This window comes from Haliaeetus leucocephalus, unplaced genomic scaffold (assembly GCF_000737465.1).
Source record: "Haliaeetus leucocephalus isolate CR32 unplaced genomic scaffold, Haliaeetus_leucocephalus-4.0 Scaffold273, whole genome shotgun sequence".
NCBI classification, from domain to species: Eukaryota; Metazoa; Chordata; class Aves; order Accipitriformes; family Accipitridae; genus Haliaeetus; species Haliaeetus leucocephalus.
In genome coordinates, this window is record NW_010972709.1 from 4136775 (window position 1) to 4155664 (window position 18890).

Consider the following 18890-nt stretch of genomic DNA (forward strand, 5'->3'; position numbering starts at 1 on the left):
GGAGTGAAAGGGGAGGGGGGGGAGGAGGGAGCAGCTCACAGGAACCCTCCAAAAAAAAGATGGCGGCGGGCTCGGATCTGCTGGATGAGGTTTTCCTGAACACGGAGGTGGATGAGAAGGTGGTGAGCGACCTGGTGGGCTCCCTGGAGTCCCAGCTGGCGGCCTCCGGCCACCACCACCAGCACCACAAGGCGCAGGAGCCCCTGAGGGCCGCTGGGGGGCTGCTGGGGAACCATGTTGTGAGCAGCAGCAGTAGCAGCAGCAGCCCTAGCCCTAGCCCTGGAGGAGTAGTAGTAGGAGGCAATGCTAATGCCCAAACAGAGAGCAGCAGCAGCAGCAAGATGGGACTGAGTGCCCCAGAGATCACAAAAGCAGGTAACATGGGCAGGGGTGGGGGGCTCTGAGGGAGAGGGGCCCTCCCCTCCCCCCACTCCCCAGCTCCGGCTGCCTCCTTCCCTCACTGCTTTCCCCCCTTTTCCCTCTCTCCTCCTTCTCGCTGTGGCAGGAGCGGGAGTGCAAAGGGTGGTATCGATCATATGGGGGAGAGCCTCCCCTCATCATGCCCCCTCGGTGTGTATCCGCGCCTCTGCTCCCTCCCCTTTATTTTCCCTCCTCGCTTCTGCTTACGAGAGGGTGTTTTATCATGTGTGGGGGCAGCCTCCCCGCAGAATAAGCCGGCAGTGCCCGTCCGTGACTCTGCCGGTCCCCTCTTCTTTTCCTGCCCTTGTTGCTGGAGTGTAAAAGGGCTCTCTTAATCTCGGGGGCTGAGGGAGGCAGAGCCCACCCCCTTGGTAATGGCTGTGCCTCCCGTGCCGTCTGTGACTGCTCCCCTTCCCTTTCCAGGGGTGGAGGTTATGGGGGGGATTCCCTCTTGATAATGCCGCCTTAGCTGTCTGTGTAAATGCTCCTTCCCCTCCCCCTTCTCTGTTGCTGAAGTGCAAGGGGGTGTTATTAATCATGACACCTATTTCCTGTAGAGGAGGAAGCGAGGGGGGATTTCAAGGGGAGGAAGTCCCTCAAAATGCTTCCCCCCCATATCTGCCTGCCTGGATATTCCTCCCCCCCCCCTCCCTTGTTCCAGGGGCTTGGAGGGGGCATTCAACACCTCTCATTCCTCCTCTGCCCTCAAGGGGGTGTTGTCACAACACCAGGTCCCAGGAAGGGGGGGAATTCAGGCCACAACACCCCACCTTGTACAATGTCTTCTCCCACCCACCCACCCCCCGTAGATACCTGGGAATATTCCCCCCTTCGTGTTGTGAAGGTTGTAGGGGCATAGTGTGAAGGTTGGGACTAAGGGCTCACTATATGGGAATGGAGGGAAGCTGTTATTCAGGGGAATTAAAAAAAATGTCTCCCCAGAATCTCTCTGCAATTCCTCCCCTCCCCCCATTTTTTTTTTCCTTTCTTTCTTGTTGCTGAAGTGTAAGAAGATATTACAGACCTTCTGTTATGATTAATGAAGCTCTTCTAGGAGGATCTCGTTAACCCTTATAACGTGCATCTCGGTGTCTGTCTGTCACTATTCTTTTCCCATTTCTGTCTCCTTAGGGCCAGGACCTGGACTCTGTGTGATTGTACTTGTGATAACGCCAGGCCTCGTCAAGGGGCATGAGGATTATTCAGGACAAGAAGCTACATCATCTTGTCCCTTCTCAAAACCAGCTTTGCTTTTTATTTATTTATTTTTAACTATCTCTGGCTGTGGAAACTTCAGATCCAGAAGAACAAATTCTGTAATAAAGTGGAGGGGTCTTCTGGTAACCTACTCCAGGCCTTGCAGTACTTCTTATCTTGCCAGGCCGATGTTTTTCTTTCACTTTTTCATATTTTGCTGTTGTTGAGCCTCCTGATCTAACTGACTTACTCTGTAGGAGATGAAAGGATTAGAGGGTAACGTGTGCTGGGCATAGGGAATATGTCTTATTAATGTGTCTTCTGTTGCCTTTTTTCCCTCCTTGCAGTTGCAGTCCTGTTGCTAAATGTGCTGTCAGGCTCTAGAATGGGGAAGAGGTCTAAGATGATCTTTCTCCTCCCTTCCCTTGGTTCATATCAAATCTGTTTTCCCTATTTTGTCTTACCGTAGTGTTGAAAGTAGGGGTGTTACAATTAATATTGAATCTGCCAGTCTTTGGTGGGAAATCAGGGGCTTCAAGATAAAGTCTTCAAAGTCACCTTCGGTTTGTACTCTGTCCCGTTTTCTGGGCTCCAGGCAGGCAGCCTGGGAGATGGAGAAGACTTGGCGATGAGGGAGAACATTCTGTCTTCGCTGGACTTCTCTTCTTGCCCATTCTCTCTGTTTAACCTTGTTGTTGTTTTGCAGGAGCAGGAGGAGTGCAAGGGGGCGTTATTAATCATAACACCAGGTCCCAGACTTCAGCTCTGGATGGAGCCACCACAACGAGCACCAGCACCACCACTGCAGCAGCAGGAGGATCTGAAGTCACTGCTGCTCCAGGGACCCTCAGTCAGGGCAAATCGGTGGTTATCAGCACCATGGCAACTGCCTTGTCCACCAGGAATGGCAAGATTGGGACCACAACAGTGCAAACTTTGAATGGGAGTAATGTGGTGATGAACTCTCACCATACAGGAAGTGCTGCTTTCTCTGGGACTCCTGTTACAGCTAACCCCACTTCTGCACCTGCTGTGGCCCCTCTCGTTAACAACGGACCTGGATCTGTGGGGAAAGGAAATACTGTTAATGCTGTTTTGCCGTCAGCTTCCAACACTGTCATCCAGACTTCTTTCCTTAATACTGCTGTGTCCTCTGCATCTTCCTCCTCGCCCACAGTTATCTCCTCGCAGCCACCACCAAGCATCGGAACTGGGGCGTCCACGGTAACGCTTGTGAGGCCACCGATACACACAGCAGGACCCACAGTAGCTGCAGCTGGTGCAGCCACTCAAAATGGGAGCAATACTGTGATCAATTCAACCATCAGTGTGGGGAGTTTTCCTGCTGTTGCTACAGCCACTGTGGGATCTGGAGTTTCCCTGCAGACGTCGCTTGTGAACAGCCAGTCTGGTTCCGCTGTGCCAGCAGCTCCCGCCACACAGGTCATCAAATCCGAGTCTCCTAAAACTATAGTCCAGGCAGTATCCCAACAGCAGACGCTGGCCACTGGTGGCCAGCCCAGTACTACAGGGGGTAACATGATTATTGGGCAAACTATGCAAGCTGGGCTCTCCAATGTTGCTCCCAATCCTGGTGGGATACCTCCTGCAGCTCCTGGCACCCCCACAGGAATGGCTAAAGGCACTGCCAATACGGTGGCACAAAGTCTGCCAAGGACTCCAACAGCAACTACGAGTGGAATCAGAGCAACTTTGACTCCTACAGTTTTAGCACCTCGTTTGCCTCAGCCACCTCAGAATCCAACTAACATTCAGAATTTTCAGTTACCACCAGGTAAGTAAAAGGATTGAGGGGTTGTGTTTTGGAAGTGTATTTCTTGCAGGGAGGAAGGGATCCAAATAAGATTTCTTGCTGTTTAATTGTGAATTGTGCAAAAGGCATTACATTTAACAATGAGAATCGTCTGGTTTTGAGTAGTAGCGTAGTAGCACTCCACTACTTGGGATATGATTTTGGGTGACCAAAAAAGTCTTTTCAGCAGTAATCATTTGAAAATAATTCTGCCTGGTATCTTTGTTGCAATGTGAGTGTAGAGGAAGCTGCAAACTGCCAAAGCATGACAATGGAATATTATCAAATGAAATGTTGCTGTTTCATTTTCATGTAAGGCATTTTGACTTTTAAGGCGGTTTGTCAGTAGTTCGTATAACCTTCGTGTGCTGTTCTGTTCCTTCTCTGTCCCTGTGTGCCCCCAGTACCACAGAGCACTCATGAATAGAGAAGCAGCAGATGCAACACAAGACAACTACCTTCTTTTGCTTTAAATACCTTCGAAGTCTGACTTAAAAACTCACAGATTTGAAGCTTATGATCATCTTTTTAGTCACTGGAGTTCTGATACAAAAGGCAGTCTTCCTATGTCCTTACCTCACCCTGTTGTGTCTAGGGTTGCAGCTTTTGTAGTAGCTAGTCTCATGCTTAGTGCTGAGCATCTCTGGACAAGGAATCTAGTCCTGAACTCGGTGAGTAAAAAGCAAGATGAGAAGCATTTCTTTTCTGAGAATTGTTCTGTCCCTCCTTAAATATCCTAGATTTGGAGATTTAAGGTTATATATTTGCTATTATTTTGAACCAGACTTCTATCCAGTTTCATTTTTAACTGAAAATACTCGTGTGAACCTACACATAGTTTCCTGTCTTTTTAATAATATGTAGCAATAGCTGTATTCTTAACTGTTCACTGTTTTTGGGGCAGTGTGCAAAGAACAACTAATTAAATTTTGCTACTAGTACTGGATGAGATCAGTAGTGGTTGTGTATCATCTATTTCAGTTGGTCTTAGTAAAAATACATCTGTTGAAGCTCCTAACCGACCTTAAAGCAATGCACCTGTCCCATAAGGTAGATCAGAAACCGTACTGTGTTACTACACACCATCTTTTTGTGTAATATACTATCTATGGTATATGATGCTGTGTAGTTTGATGAAGCCTGTCAAACATCCTGTCTGTCTGAGTTCTAACTGGCATAATTATTCATCTTTTTTTTTTTTTTTTGTATAGAAGATTATTCCCTATATGAGTAATTTGAATGACACATGTTGCTAATTTAAAAAATAGCAGTAAAACTCAGCCCTTGAAATCCCAGTGCTTAATTTGAAGCTTGTAAATTGATAGGCTGGAAAAGCCTTATTTATTTATTTATTGCCACAGTGTATCAAAGGATTTTTCAGGTTTACAGTCTATTGCCATGCATACCTACATTTTCACTAATACTGCATTATAAACCTGATTATGGGAAAAATACTACTGTTGAGTCCAGTGGGACCCTTTTTCCAGGTAGCTGATGTTTTCAAACTGCCATAGCATACTGAAATGTGTTACTCTCAGAAGCAGCGTTGCCAGTCCTTAAGCATAATTGGACCATAAATTGCTCCTTTGGAGGTCTCCATAGATCAAAGTAAAACAATATAGGTTCTAAACACTTGAGGTTTTTTATTAAGCACTTTTCTTGTCTGTCCTACACTTTAAAAAAATATTTATAACTTCAAAAGAATAGCATGACTCTTAAAATAAGCAAATATACATGACTGAATACATAGAAATTGGAAATTGGGTTCTTGCATGGTAAGACAGACTTAATATTGGAAAGGATTTTTTTTAGTGGAACAGATTATTTTTTTTTAAATTGCTTTGGTTTACATTTTTATACTTTGCGAAAGTAGCCAACTTTGAAAATGTTTTGCATAAAGCATTTCTTACAGAACACTTAAGAACTGATGAATGTTGAGCTTTTACAAATGCCTCATAGGTGCAAGGGCTAAGAAGTACTGCTGAAAGTCTAGCCACATGCAACTGTTTTAATCTTTAGTAGAGTGCATATACGTTCATAGTGAAAGGAGAATAGATGACTATGCTTTTGAAATTGTATTTCAAATTACAGCATCATAGGCCAGATTTTTAAAGGCACTTTTGGTAGTATGAACCTGCAACTGCAGTGCTTGGGCATCTACTGTATGCATCAAATTTGCATTCACAAGTTCATGTTTTTGAAAGTTAGTAGTGTGTGCTAATAAGAGTTTGTAAGACTTGGTGCTAGAAATAGCTTGAGATCATACACTGCACATGTCACTTTTTACACCAAGATTTACAAACACTTAGGACGAAAATTCTTACGGAAGGTTTGACGAGTAAGCAGCACATGTTTTATAGTTATTTTCTTACTGCGAGTTACCGTTTCTAGCTCTCCAAAATACAGTTACAGTTTCACATATAGGGAAAGCAGAATATAAAATGTCAGTAAGTGTTATTAACCTGGGACTTGAAAATTAGAAACCTTGAAAGGTTTCAAATGTTCTCTTAAAAAGAGCATGTGGAAAATAAGCTCAATCAACGCTCTTTAAAATATATTACTTTTAGAATAATGCTTTGTATTCCATCAAGGCAATTGTGCAACAAACATCGACTGACCAAATTAGAGATGTTTGAAGAGCTAATGGGCCATAGTTGTTGTGACCTTACTTGATTCTGGTATATTGTTTCTCAAAGAAACCGGACTGTTTGGAGGATCTGTGCATTAATAATGGTTTTCCTCTACTGATATCTTTGAGGAAAAAGACTATGGCGCTTAGTCTTTTCTTCAGGAGCCCGTGTTTGGAAATTTGTGGTCCAATTGGACAGATCAGGGTAATGAAGGTCCAAGAATAACCTTATTTATAGCTTCTTAGAAAAGACATGAAAATATTGTCAGATGATTTTCTAGGGGGCAGGAACACGGGTTTCTCTTTATACAATGCTGCTTTAAAGATACAACATCTTTTGAAACTGTGACTGAAAATACATTGTATGACGTTCTTTGTTTCTGAGTACTTCAAGCAATAATGTGAAATGTGTTGTGTACAATAATATGGTAAGAGGTAGGAAAATTGGTGAGTTTAAAGCCTTAAGTCAGTGTTCTGCTGTTACAGATGCTCAGAAAAGTCTGCAGGAAAGTGTAACTGAGATTATGCCCTAAGATTAATCTTTTGCAATGTAAGAGTTCGTAAAGTGTTTAGACGTCATCGCTGACACATGGTAGAATCATCTTGTAAAATGACAACACTTGTGTACTTTAAAACCATTTTTCAAAATACTATCTTTTCCAGCAATGCTATAATTCAATTTCAAAACCAATATCTATGAGCTCATGCTTACTTTAGTAGTATTGTCAACTGGGGGTTCAAAGATTTGGTTTCTGTTCTTGCAGATGCTTTATGTTGTTACTCTCTTCTGCTTTATTTTTATGTACAAGCATCTCATAATAAGCTTTTAAGGTGCCTGCTTAAAGAAGAGAGCAGATTGGAGAGAGTGCTGTAGGTATACAATAAGAACAATATAGAGCTGGTAGGTCCGGACAGTTTTCTTCACTAGCTTAGGTGAAACTGAAATCTAGAAACCTTCACTTCCCCCTGTTCCCCTCTTTTCTTTTACCTGCCAAGTGAATGTTAGTACTTATGAAAATTTGCTAGCTTGATCCTAAAGACTAACTTTCTTTTTTCCTGAATAAACAAGATTCTGTGACACTCAGTCCTGTGTGAAGATAGCAAATAGGATAGGTTGTCTTAATAGTTTATGTAATTTTTTTGCTTCTGCGACCATGACCAGTATTCTCATTACCAGTAATGCAGTTATGTAGCTGTAGTACAACTGCTATCACAGATTTGTTTTCTTTGTATCTAATAATAAAACTTCTTTATTGCTTTCACAAAACGCATTTGGATCTGCCAGTAGCTGATGATAGGGGATGAGAGTAAACTTCTTCACTGCTTTCTTTCTGGAGGGCATCTCATGTGCCATTTCTGTGGTGACTACAGGATGGGCAGTTTCCTGACTGAAACTGATGGGGCTCCTTTAAAAATTGAATGGTCCACAGTTCTGAACAGTACTAATGCAAATGACCTCTGCAGTTGGTTTAAACTCACTGTTGGTGCTTTCTCGAAGTAAAGGGTACCTGGAAGAACATACACATTTGGAGACCCTAGACGATGGACTACATCTATTTGCACATTCAAGATTTTCTTCATGGCCTTAGAGGCTGGAAACTTCACTTGGTGTTAAATAGAAGCTTAAGTTTTGTAGAAACCAATGATTTTTAGCTTGTGTTAGCTATCCGAGAAGGATTCTAACTTAGGCCTTGATTATAGGATGGATTATAGGCTTTAGGATGGGAAAACTGCCTGAACACATACTTAATTTAAAGCATGGGTTCAGGTCCTTTTGACTTGAGCTGTCATACTCTTTGGAGCTGGAGTCACTGAGAAATAACTTCCGCAGGAATAGTTCGGTTTCCTTCAGTAAGGAGTAGGGTGCTAGGCTGTCAGGCAAAAGAGAGTGGATAGAAAAAGGAGAAAGGCAGCAGGCTGAGAAGAATCAGAGAATCTTTCAATTGTAAAACAATTTGTGTTATTTTTTCTTACTGAATATGGCATTCTTTGGATTACTTTGTACTTGAAACATGTACCCCCGAAGTGCCTAAAGTAACTGGGAGTATAAATAGGAAATCCACAGACTTTTGTAATATAAGAAATATAGAAAGGAAGAGAAGAAATACTATGAAGTAGTGGAATGTAGTTGTTTCTATTTCTCACTGACTAGCAAGCGAGTTCAAACATATCCTGATTATAGTTTCCCTGTATGTTGCATGTGCTGCCAATATTATGCCTGTTAACTGTGTTGGCATGGCTCTGTTTTGTTAAAAATAATGTCTGTAATGCACAACGATAATAGGAGCTTCTTAGAGTACTTATAGTATGTTTTACTTTCAAAGCATTTTACAAAACTTAATCCTTGAAACATGCCTGTGTGGTTGGTAAATAAAGTAGTATGCACTCTGCTTTAGAGCTGGGGGAAAGAGCAAGTTAGAAAAGTTCTGACTTGCCGAAGGCCATGAGGGAATCGATATTTTGCCAAGATTAGAGCCTGGGAGTCCCATACTTGGTGCATAAAGTGGTATCTCTCTTTCTGAAAGATAACCGTGGATCTCTTCTGCAGAACTCTTCTGGGTGAGGGGTGGATTTTATGTTCAAATCATGCATCAGCAAAAGGAACATTTTGCTTTATTTGAAATCTGCTACATCAGATCTGCCATATGTCACCAGACTGAAAGTTGTGTTTGTTCTTATTGCAACTTTCATAACTGAGGAATCCTGCATGCTTAGCTTTGTACCCCAAAGACCTTAAGACTCAGAGAGCTGTGCAATAGGATTTTTTTTGTTGTTTTTATTAAAATGAGTGTCATGAGATGTTTTGCACATCTGATAAGGGTGTCTCTTTTAAGTGATGGGATCTAATGAGAATATAATTGTGATTCCATTGAGCTACAAAAGCTATTAACTTTGACTACATTTTCTTCCGTTCTTTTTTGGAAAACACTATTGTTCCCAGCAGCCTTTGGAAGAGCATGTATGGATTTGTTTTACATGCCTGTCTACCCTTCAAATTGTGGTCTTTCTGGGTTTTTTGGGTATCACTAGGTTTATGATCAAGGTTGTTGGTCAATGACCAGAAGCGAGCGATTGATTTCTTTTGAGCCGTTTTGCATTCTGCTACTCTAGAAGTTACATGGTGTTTCTATGTTCAGTGAGTTGAATGAGTTTTCCATCTCTGGAAATCTATGTGGGTTACTTGTAAAATGCAGCATCTTGGTTTGAGGACCACAAATTTGGATGCTGCCCAGGACTTGAATCACTTACTGACACAGGATGCTGCAGCAAAGTTAGCAATCTGAGATGAAACTGCAACAGTTTTGGGTACTGATAAGACACAAATTGGTAGGTATCACAAACTCTCTTCAAACGAAATGTTTTGGTGTATGAAAACCTCTTACTATTGTTTGTCTTCTCTGTTTTGTAAATAGAATCCTAAAAAAACATATGAAGTAGTTCAGGAACACAGTTGAAAATACTGATATTAGCCTAACTGGCTTTTAGCAAAGAGAAGATATTGGCTTGTGGAAAGCTTGCTTTCTGGCTTTCTGTTCTCATAAAAACTGTGTGATCAAATACTAAGAATCTGCTTAGTAGGAATTGGACATACAAGTCACTTAACATGTTAAACATTTTTTTGTTATTATATGCAGTTTTTGTCATAAATACTTGAAATCAACATTTTTACCTGAAAGTATCTACTCTTGTCAGGATTGTTGTCTGTGTTGAAACTTTATGAATGTTTATAACTCCATTTATCTGTCTGAATCTGCTCCTTGAATTTGATGCCATTGCTTGATGTTAAAAAGAAGGCTTTTGCCACTTGGAAGACAGTATTAGCAAGTTTAACCTTTTTATGTTAGGCATATTAGCTCTCATGAAAGAAGATTTAAAGAGGTAGTGGCATGAAAAAAGAATTTTGAAAGTAGTATTTGTCCCAACTGAAGACAATGATAGAGAGGAATTTTAAATTGTACTTAGTAGACAGTTATTTCAGTTGTATTATGAACTGTAAAGCTGTATGTGAAGGAAGGCCAAACTCGAGAGAAGAGTATGTGGTGCTCACAAGTTAAAAGGGCTTTTTCTGTGCACGGCCACAGGGATATTCCTGTGTACAAATGGTTGTGTGATCTGTGACCGTTGCCGAAGTTTCCATGGTGCGCTTCTGGGATCAAAGCCTCAGTACGTCTCTATCCCTTTGACAGGTTGCACACAGTTGTTTTACAGAGACAGTGGCTGCAGGGATATTCAGGCTTTGTTCTTGTGTTGTTGCAAGTTGTTAATGCATTAACTTGAATTTGGTTTTAAACTAATTAAGGTCTTGCCTAAATGCAAGGAATTGTAGTGTATTTATACTGATACATGTTTCCTGAAAGTTGTAAAACCTCTCTTGTCTGGATACAGTTTTTGCTGTATCAGCTGTCTTGCATACTGCTTCCTCATAAGAGCAGGAAAATAGCTTATACAATAAGCATCTCTTACAATGCTATGGTTTTGTCCACACTGGAGATTGTACCACTAAATTGTCGTGGCAAAGTGGTGCCATTTCCAGCTCAAATGTTGAGAGAAGCATAAAAACTGTACGCAGACCAGGCTGTAATTAAACAGGTGTAAAGACTGTGTGATCACTCATATTTCGTATTAGATGACGCTTTTTTTGATTGAGACCATGAACACATGAATAGAGCAAATTTTTTTTTTTTTTAACCTTTTAGGACAGTTTTACCTCAGCTTAATCTGGAAAATTTTACCCTGATTCTATTCTGTGGTAATTTCCTTCCAGAAATGCTGGTTGTCTTCTGGAGGTACAGGTGTCTCAAGGAACTGAAAGCCAAGTTTTTACCACAGAGCCTCCTGTCTTGGAGTAATTTTCTTCAGGTGTCTTTAGCATAATATTTAATATAAACTGAAATAATTGTCCTTGAGGCCTTAGTTATGCCTTTAACTAAGGGTTTTTTAAATATAGAGTACTTTTTGGTGAGAACAAAACCTTGATTATCATCACTATATAATGGTGTAGATTATCAATAATCAAGAAAGAGGTGACAATCATAAGGAATTGATACAACCGCGTTTCTGCAGTGAAATCTGTATAGGCAGAGTTCAGCACCTCAGTAGAGCTGTCTTAAGGCATTGTACAAATGTAGATAATCTTTGGCTCTGTAACTGTTGTCAGGCTAGAAATAACATTTGAAAAAGATGAGTTTCTGTACTTGTATTACCAGTGATCAGAAAGTTATACTTTGAGCATAAAAGGCTGATTCTCAGCAAAGTGCATAAATAGGTTATAAATCCTTTTACCCAGGGACAGTCCTTTTACTGTGTATTTGTACAGGATTTAGTGCAAGATTCGACTCAGTTGCCAAGGTCTTTTTGTGGGATTTGGAAAAGTATATTGATAAAAATTAACTTCTTGTCAGTGTAGAACTCTGTTTATAAATTTGAACTGTAGATTATGAACACCATGTATCTTTTAATTTTGATGCTTTTTTCCTTAAAATGCATTACTAAAATATTTTTTTCAGTGATGTGTGGTAACCAGTGCCTAGACAACTAGTAACATAAAACTTGCATCAGTATGTTATATTATTTTACATGGCTAGCATGACTATTGTAAGATTTGTATTGAATCAAGTAAGTCTCTCTAGTAAAAATGGTGTAATTTATCATTATAACTTGATTAATATATGCTTCTGAGAGTAGCTGAACTGTTAAAGGCCATCACAGTACTTTTGTACAGAATAAAGCACATACTGGATAGACTCTGTACAGACAACCAGTATAGATTCATTTGAAAAATGTGTGCTCTAGATACCGGAGTATAAACAAAACTAAGCAGTGAGGTGTGGTGCCATACTCTAGTCTTTATTAAATGGTTTGAGGGGGTAGCAAGGCTGTAGTAAGCTGTCTTCACACCTTCCTTTGGTTTATTAACCAAATATTTCTGTAAGGGAGGGTTAGATTTAATGCTTCTCTCAGAATGTAGTAACATCAGGTGCATTCAGTGTAAGTAGTGGTGTGGCAAGTGGGACCAGTTGTACTCACATGAGTCAGAAGTACCAACTCCAAGGAGTAGCACTGAGGAATTGCAGCACCTGTGGCAAAAGAGTCAATGTAGGTGACCAGAAAAGTGTTTGCTGAGGGATCAGTGGAGGAGGTCGGAAGAAGAGATCTGGAGCAGGAAGGCTGAGAGTGGCTAAACTGTGCAGAATTTTATAGAAAAGCATGAGGAGCTCGTAGTTTTTAATAAACATACATGCCGTCATGTTTGCAGTTAGTGTTAAGGGTAGATTGGAAGAAGAGACAAGTGTTGGTGCCATGAACTTCAACCTCTTATTTCCTTTCATTCTTCCTTTTTTCCAGTGTATCATTTGATTTTCTTTTCTTCCTCCCTCTCCTCCATGGGGGAGGGGGAGAGAAGGCACTAATTATTTATAAGTGTTAGTCATACCCAGTCATTAAGCTTAGTCATTACTCAGGACTGTGCATTTGATGGTTAGTAAAAATCAAAACGAGACTTGATTTTGTTTAAAAGCTTTGTGAATGCAAGCTTACAGGTGTGAAAATACTTTTATTTCTGTGTTCAGACTAACTGAAAAAGCAGTGCTATTTAATAAATGTTGCTATCAGCCAAATGACATGTAATATCATGTCCACGTTGATAGTTTGTGTTTGAACTCACAGGTATAGTGTTTGGCATATTCTCAAAGCAGAATAACTTCTGTATTGGCAGTGAGAGAGTCATAAAATCGCAGGCTGTTTCTGCAGAGGAGGATTTGAAGGGAACGTTTCCACTGAGGCTGCCCTGGGTAGCTGTCAGTCGGTGGAATTGTCTAACGTCGGGTCTCCGCAGCTCCAGGTGAAAAGGTGGCATCAGCAAAGGGTGTTGTCACTGCTGAAATTACAAAGGCTGTATGCCTAGAGTAGGGCATTCACAGTGGGGAGAAGTTAAAGAAATGCGTTTTTTATGGGGTTTCATGTACTTAGTTGTTTTAGGGTGTTGCTTTTTCAAGGAAGATAATGTGGATTTAATGCATTGCTCTTCGTTAAGTATTTGTGTGCAGACTGTGGTAAATGCAAAGTAGCTTGCCCATTTCATCAGGTGCTTGAACAGCACTAATGTTGATATACCTTGGTATAGACAAACTGCTTGCCAGAAATGAAGACTAGTTGATTTTTAAAATCTGTTTAGAATAACAGATCAGAAGAATTAGTGACATTTTATTTTGTGTCTTTCTTTCTCAAACTGCATTGTTGTTTGATGTAAGTATATTGAAATTAGTGGCAGAGCTAAATCCGAATAATTTTGAGATCAATAATTAAAGTAATTTGTTTAGCTCTTGATAGTGTTTTTCTTAGTTCTTTTTGCATCAGACTAAGGACAGATTTGGGTGATGATTGGGTTGCAGTTTGACAGAGCACTCTGGTGTTTTGGCTTTGTATGCTTGACTAGAAAGGAACGTTAACATGCTTTCAGGGAATATAGCTTTCCAGAAAAGTCAAAATAGTTCAAATCACATTGGTGTTGAAGTGTTTGTCAATTGTTGCTGTATAAAATGACATATTTCCCAGAACACTTCTTGCGCACCTTTTCAAATGAGCAGGTAAGATTTTTTTCCATATGGGATCACTGTAAATACAGTGGCTTTTTGGCACTCCAGCATGACATTATTTCTTTAACTATATTCTTAAGACTTGTGAATCAGTAGTTTACAAATGCTTCTCTTCTTCACTTTTTAGACAGTACAGTTGAGCTCTGTAGTTTGAAACTGAATTCTTGCATAGTAAAAGTAAGCAAAAGCTTTTACTATGAAGTTGAGTTTCTTTTGTCTTTTGACTCTTTAGAAAGAAAAAACAAAAACAATTTTTCATAATGTGAACTTGTGTACTTGGTCTGTACAAAATACATTTCCTCTGCACTGCAGTCAGGATTCTTGATGATTTTTGAGAATGTACCTTTCATCTATGTTGGCGATAATAGTAAATCAGCTGTTCAAGAATTAGTATTTCACAGACCATAACGGTTAGTTATGATCTGGGATCTGTGTGTGCAGATTAGGCATGTGGGGAGAGTGATGATAGGCAAATGAAGTGGAGTGCTGTAGTAGCTAATGCTGTACCAGAACTTAGAGACATTTTATCTGGGTAAAATTTGACTTTATTCCAGAGTGACAGGAGTTAAAAAGTGAAAGGAGTGATGTGCTTTTGATGTAGGTCTGTAGAAAGTTCTTCTCCAAAACTCTGTGCCATGCCAGTCTTCACTATGGTGTAATGTTTAGTGCCTGTCAGGAGACACTGCAAGTGTTTTGTGTTAGAGATGCTCTGAAGCAACACCTGACAGCCACGTTTTTTCATGCCAAGTTGTAGCTCACCTTAAGCACAACAGGTGCTGAACGTTTAACAGGTACCTTTAAGATGTGTTCGGCATAGTGTACACTGTGTGCTCTCAATACAGTTGTGTGCAAAACCTCAGCATTCGTTGCTTTAGGGTACCCATTACTCTGAAACGAGATGTGAGGGAATCTGGTACAGTATCTCAGGTTGCTCCAGTGTGCTGGACAGCTCTATTACTGCCTGGCAGTTTTATGGTCTGTAGACCTGCAACTCAGCAGGGAACCTTTCTACTACTAACTCATGTTCGTACAGGCTGACTTCATCCATGCCAGTGCAGTGCAAGCATTTCTAGAGCAGGTGAAGCCACAGATGGTCATGGGTTCATTTTCAGCAAGCTGGTTTTGTATCTGTACTATGTAGACTTCTCCATAAGCACTATGGTTATCCTTGTGGAGCTAAGATGCCTTTATAGAAGTCACAAACCAACCACATTTGTTCGTGAAACTCAAGAGCCTGGATCGCTGATGGTATCAAAGACTTTGGCAAGAAAGTTCAAGTAAGTTTTTTTCTGGATTTTTTGTGCAGTGCAGATCACCTGAGGTTCTAAGCACCTAAACTAATTGCATCTAATGTGGTGGTGCACATCTCTCATCAGGTACAAAGTAGTGTGTCTTCAATAATATCTAATCCACAGCTATGTTGCCATTTAAAGTTCTGTGCTATTCATCTTGATTTGTAATCACTGTTTCTCATGACTTGGTATAGAGATTGTCCTTCATGACCTGCTACATGTCTGCTGGTTTATTACAGATGCTCTTCTTTGACATAGGTAAATAATTCTAAATCTGCTAAAAGTTGTCTTGTGTTAGGGAAGATTCCCTTAATTACCCAGATTTTCATGGAGTTGCAGTGGACTAGTAGACTTCGATAGGTTCTCCCCTCTTTTCCTGGCCCTTCATTCCTATAGAGTGAGAACTTTTCCAGGTGGGTCAGTTATCATAAGAGGAGGCATGGTGGATTGTTGGACAGCGTTGATGTCGGTACCAGGTTATCATTTCCTTTTCTGCAGTAAGGGACCCTATTGTATATCACTTCTGCTGAAAGTTCTTCCTGTAGTTTGTATAGGCAGCTATCCTGTTCTCCAGCTGTCTGTCCAGTATTATTATAGCTTTTTTGTATTGGGAAAGTCTTAGAAACTTTGTCCTTTATGAAGGTTTTATCATTCCAAGGTCTCCGTATAGCCTGGTCCAATCATCTACAGATCATTGTCTCATCCCCTTTGCTTTATATGGTTTTTGTGGTGGGTATGATATCAACTTGCATAACCTTACACACACTTGCTTTCCTTTTTGTTGCAACAGAATCTCTTCTGACAATACAGAAGGGATACTATTATAAAGCTTTCTTCTGCTAATATGGCACAGCCTGCTTATGATTACTGTCAGATTTTTTTGCCATGTCAAATGTTTGCAGCATCTTGCCACAAATGAGTATGTGCTTGAGAGCTTAAGGCACAAACTGCTTTGATGTTAAGATAACCTCTTAGTGAACTTCCCTTGCAAATCTAGTTAGGATTTGAAGATTTGTCAGATGTCAGTGGACTTTATGATCAATAACCCTCATTTCTAGGGATGTTTGTAAGGACTTTGATTTCCTACACCAGAAGCATCAATCCTCTAGTTATTCTTTTACGCTTGGACATTCTTTCTGAACATCAGTATGTGTGTATATTGAAGGTGATTCTTTGCTGTCTAACAGTTCTCCCTGACCCTAACTGTTTTTTCTATGGAAATAAAGTTCAGTTACTTTTTTACTTTAAGGAGAGAATTTTCTCATGAGACTGGAAAAGGGTATTCTCCATGCAATTTCAAGATCATACATACATTAATTCTTCTGTCATAAACTTATTGAAAGTCTAGGTTTCTTAGTAATGGTTCTGAATTGATCTGAATTAGACAATGAACTACATTGTGGGTAATGAGCAGAATTGGTAAGCTTGAACCTTCTGTTCTTCTGTTCAGTATCTGCATCAGAAAGAGAGATGTTGTCACTTGTGATCTGATAGGATACTTTCTAGGTTTTAGATTTCACTGATACACAAGAGTTTCATTCTTGCATGCTGGTATGCCCAGTGACGAGCATGATACTCCTGTTAGGTGCTTGCTAACTGTAGATGAAGTCTTTCAGTATGTCACCTGGTGTATGAATCTGAGTCCCTGAGAAATGGAGCATTTATTCTGAGAGAGGGTGACACCTGGATATGTTGCTGTTGGAGTGGCTACCTGCTAGGTATGGTTATCAGAGGTGACAATTTGCTGGACTGTGTATTTCCTCAGAACAGTAATCTGAAGATGCCTGCTGTATCTGCAGAAAGTTTTAACTCTGTCATTGAGAAGTCCAGCTCCTATAAATATTACTAAACTAGGTTTACCAGCAAAAACTGGTAACAAAACAGGAAACTGTTTTCGTTTGGGTTTTTTGGATGTAGAAGTTCTCTGGCAAGAAAGCTGTATGTCTCAGGAGTTACACAAATAATCAGTGGTCTGCAAAGGCTACAAAATATTTTCTTATTCTTCTTCCTTTATTATTCTGATAATTATTTTTCTGTAGTCTTTGCTAAGGCAAGCCATGTTTCAAAGAAAGAAGGTAGAGGAAGATGTTAGAAAAAAAGCCTGGTTTGTGTTTTTCTGACTTGTCATATGTCTGGAACTCTTCACTTTTTATTCCAGTGCAAGATTTTACAAATTTTATTATTTAAAAAAACCTCAACCAACAAACAAACAAAAAAACCCCAAAGTAGAACACTTAGTATATGGAAATGCCATTAGCAAATGGAAATACAAATAGCAAGAGGCAAAGACGACACAGTGTAGAATCATGCAGCTGCTTCATATAATAATGAACTTTTCCATCCAAACGCTCTTGAAAACAGGAGAGATCTGGAAAGGCCTCCATAACAAGAATACATGAGATGACCATTGTACTAGTCAGGAGCACAAGTCTTTTTGGTGTAAGGAGCAATCCAATTCAATTTTGTTAATCCTTCATTTGGAGCCGTGATTAATTGTTTAATTCAAACTAAAATATGAGCCTCTTTCAGGATTCTCTTAAGCCTCTAACTTCTAACAAAAATGGTAATTAATTTTAATTTTAATTAGTTTTTTAATGAGAGACTTGGAAAGAATGCTTGAATGTTTGCATTTTTAATAGTGAATGTGATTTTAGAGTACATGTGATCAGACTTTCTAGGAAAAAGAAAGCAGAGAGATTTAAAATGGTCAAGTTTTATTGACACCTTTTCCGAATTGAACATTTCCAATGATCTTTATTAGCTGCTTGGTCTCAAATAGCAATTCATCCGTTTGTGGGACAAAAAAATGGATGGTAGACTTGAAATGGAAAGATATTTTTCATCCTTACTTTAAATATGTTGCTGAATTTAATTAGAGAAGTGAGATACCTTGGTACAATTCTAGCTGTCTTCTAGTACCTGGTAGTCATTTCTGATCTGGTTCATACAGCATTGGCACCCTTATGCATTAGAGTTTGAGGTTATGATATTTATCTGTATTTATATACTTAAAATATAAGTTTTGGAATGTAAGAGAAAGAAATGTTAGGGTGTTTTGTGTGTGGGGTTTTTTTGGGTTTTTTTTTTTTTCAGCTGAGAGATGGTTAATGTATCTGTGGAGAGAGGGGGCTGTTACAGTCCTACATTGACTTTGTTTAGAAGCAGGAAATAAATGGTACTTTCTTTTTAATTCTTAATCAAGTTAGCTCCAATGAGCTTTCTGAAATTCACTGAAAATCCACTTAATGGCAGCTTGGGTATAGTTTTGGGTTAGTGAGTTTCTTTTTTAGCTAATTGGGTTGGAAAAGAGTCTGTAGTTGGGCTGGGGGGAGAGAAACTGAGAGAGCAGCTCTATCTCCCTTTTTAAAGAACTCTTAGCAAGGCTGGAGAGGTGTTAAGTATTCAGTCAAAAATTACTTGCCTGCACACTCTATTACTAGTGAATTTCTGCACGGAAATTTCGGTAACAAAGTTCATTACTATCTGAATTTTTACACCTTCTCTGAAATCACCCATATACTAACAAGGTATAATTTCAAGCAGGTAAAATGTATTATATCATCATACCATGATTAAAGTTTATGCAAGACTAGTCTGATGTTTGTAATGTTTGATTGTCTTTATGTTTTTGTATAGCCCATTAAGTATGCACAGCAATTTATCTATTAATGGTAGACCCTAACTTAAAGACATGTTAGAAACTGTATAAATTGAAAATAACTGTGTATCAAATATGAGTGCAGTGTAAAAGAACTATTTAAATAGGGACAGATACGAATGTAGCTTTGTATGAATTACTTTTTTATTATGACTTAAATACTTAAGGGAAGGTTCAGACTTCCATAGTTAGAAATCTAGCAGGATAGTGCTTAGAGTCAGGGTTTGAATTCCAAATGATTGTTTCGTCTGTCTGCTGCCAGAAATTGAACTTTCTTGATATGTTT

The 18890-nt window shown here is 39.7% G+C and overlaps 1 protein-coding gene across 1 annotated transcript in view; it reads left to right on the forward strand.

Moving 5' to 3' along the window:
• Positions 1 to 43: 43 nt before the first annotated feature.
• TAF4 (TAF4 RNA polymerase II, TATA box binding protein (TBP)-associated factor, 135kDa) overlaps positions 44 to 18890 on the forward strand; it is a 40428-nt gene continuing 21581 nt past the window's right edge. The window contains exons 1-2 of the mRNA XM_010569564.1: positions 44 to 375; positions 2324 to 3412. Coding sequence (XP_010567866.1) covers positions 60 to 375; positions 2324 to 3412 — 1405 coding nt within the window. The 5' untranslated portion in view covers positions 44 to 59. The remainder of the gene's footprint in view (positions 376 to 2323; positions 3413 to 18890) is intronic.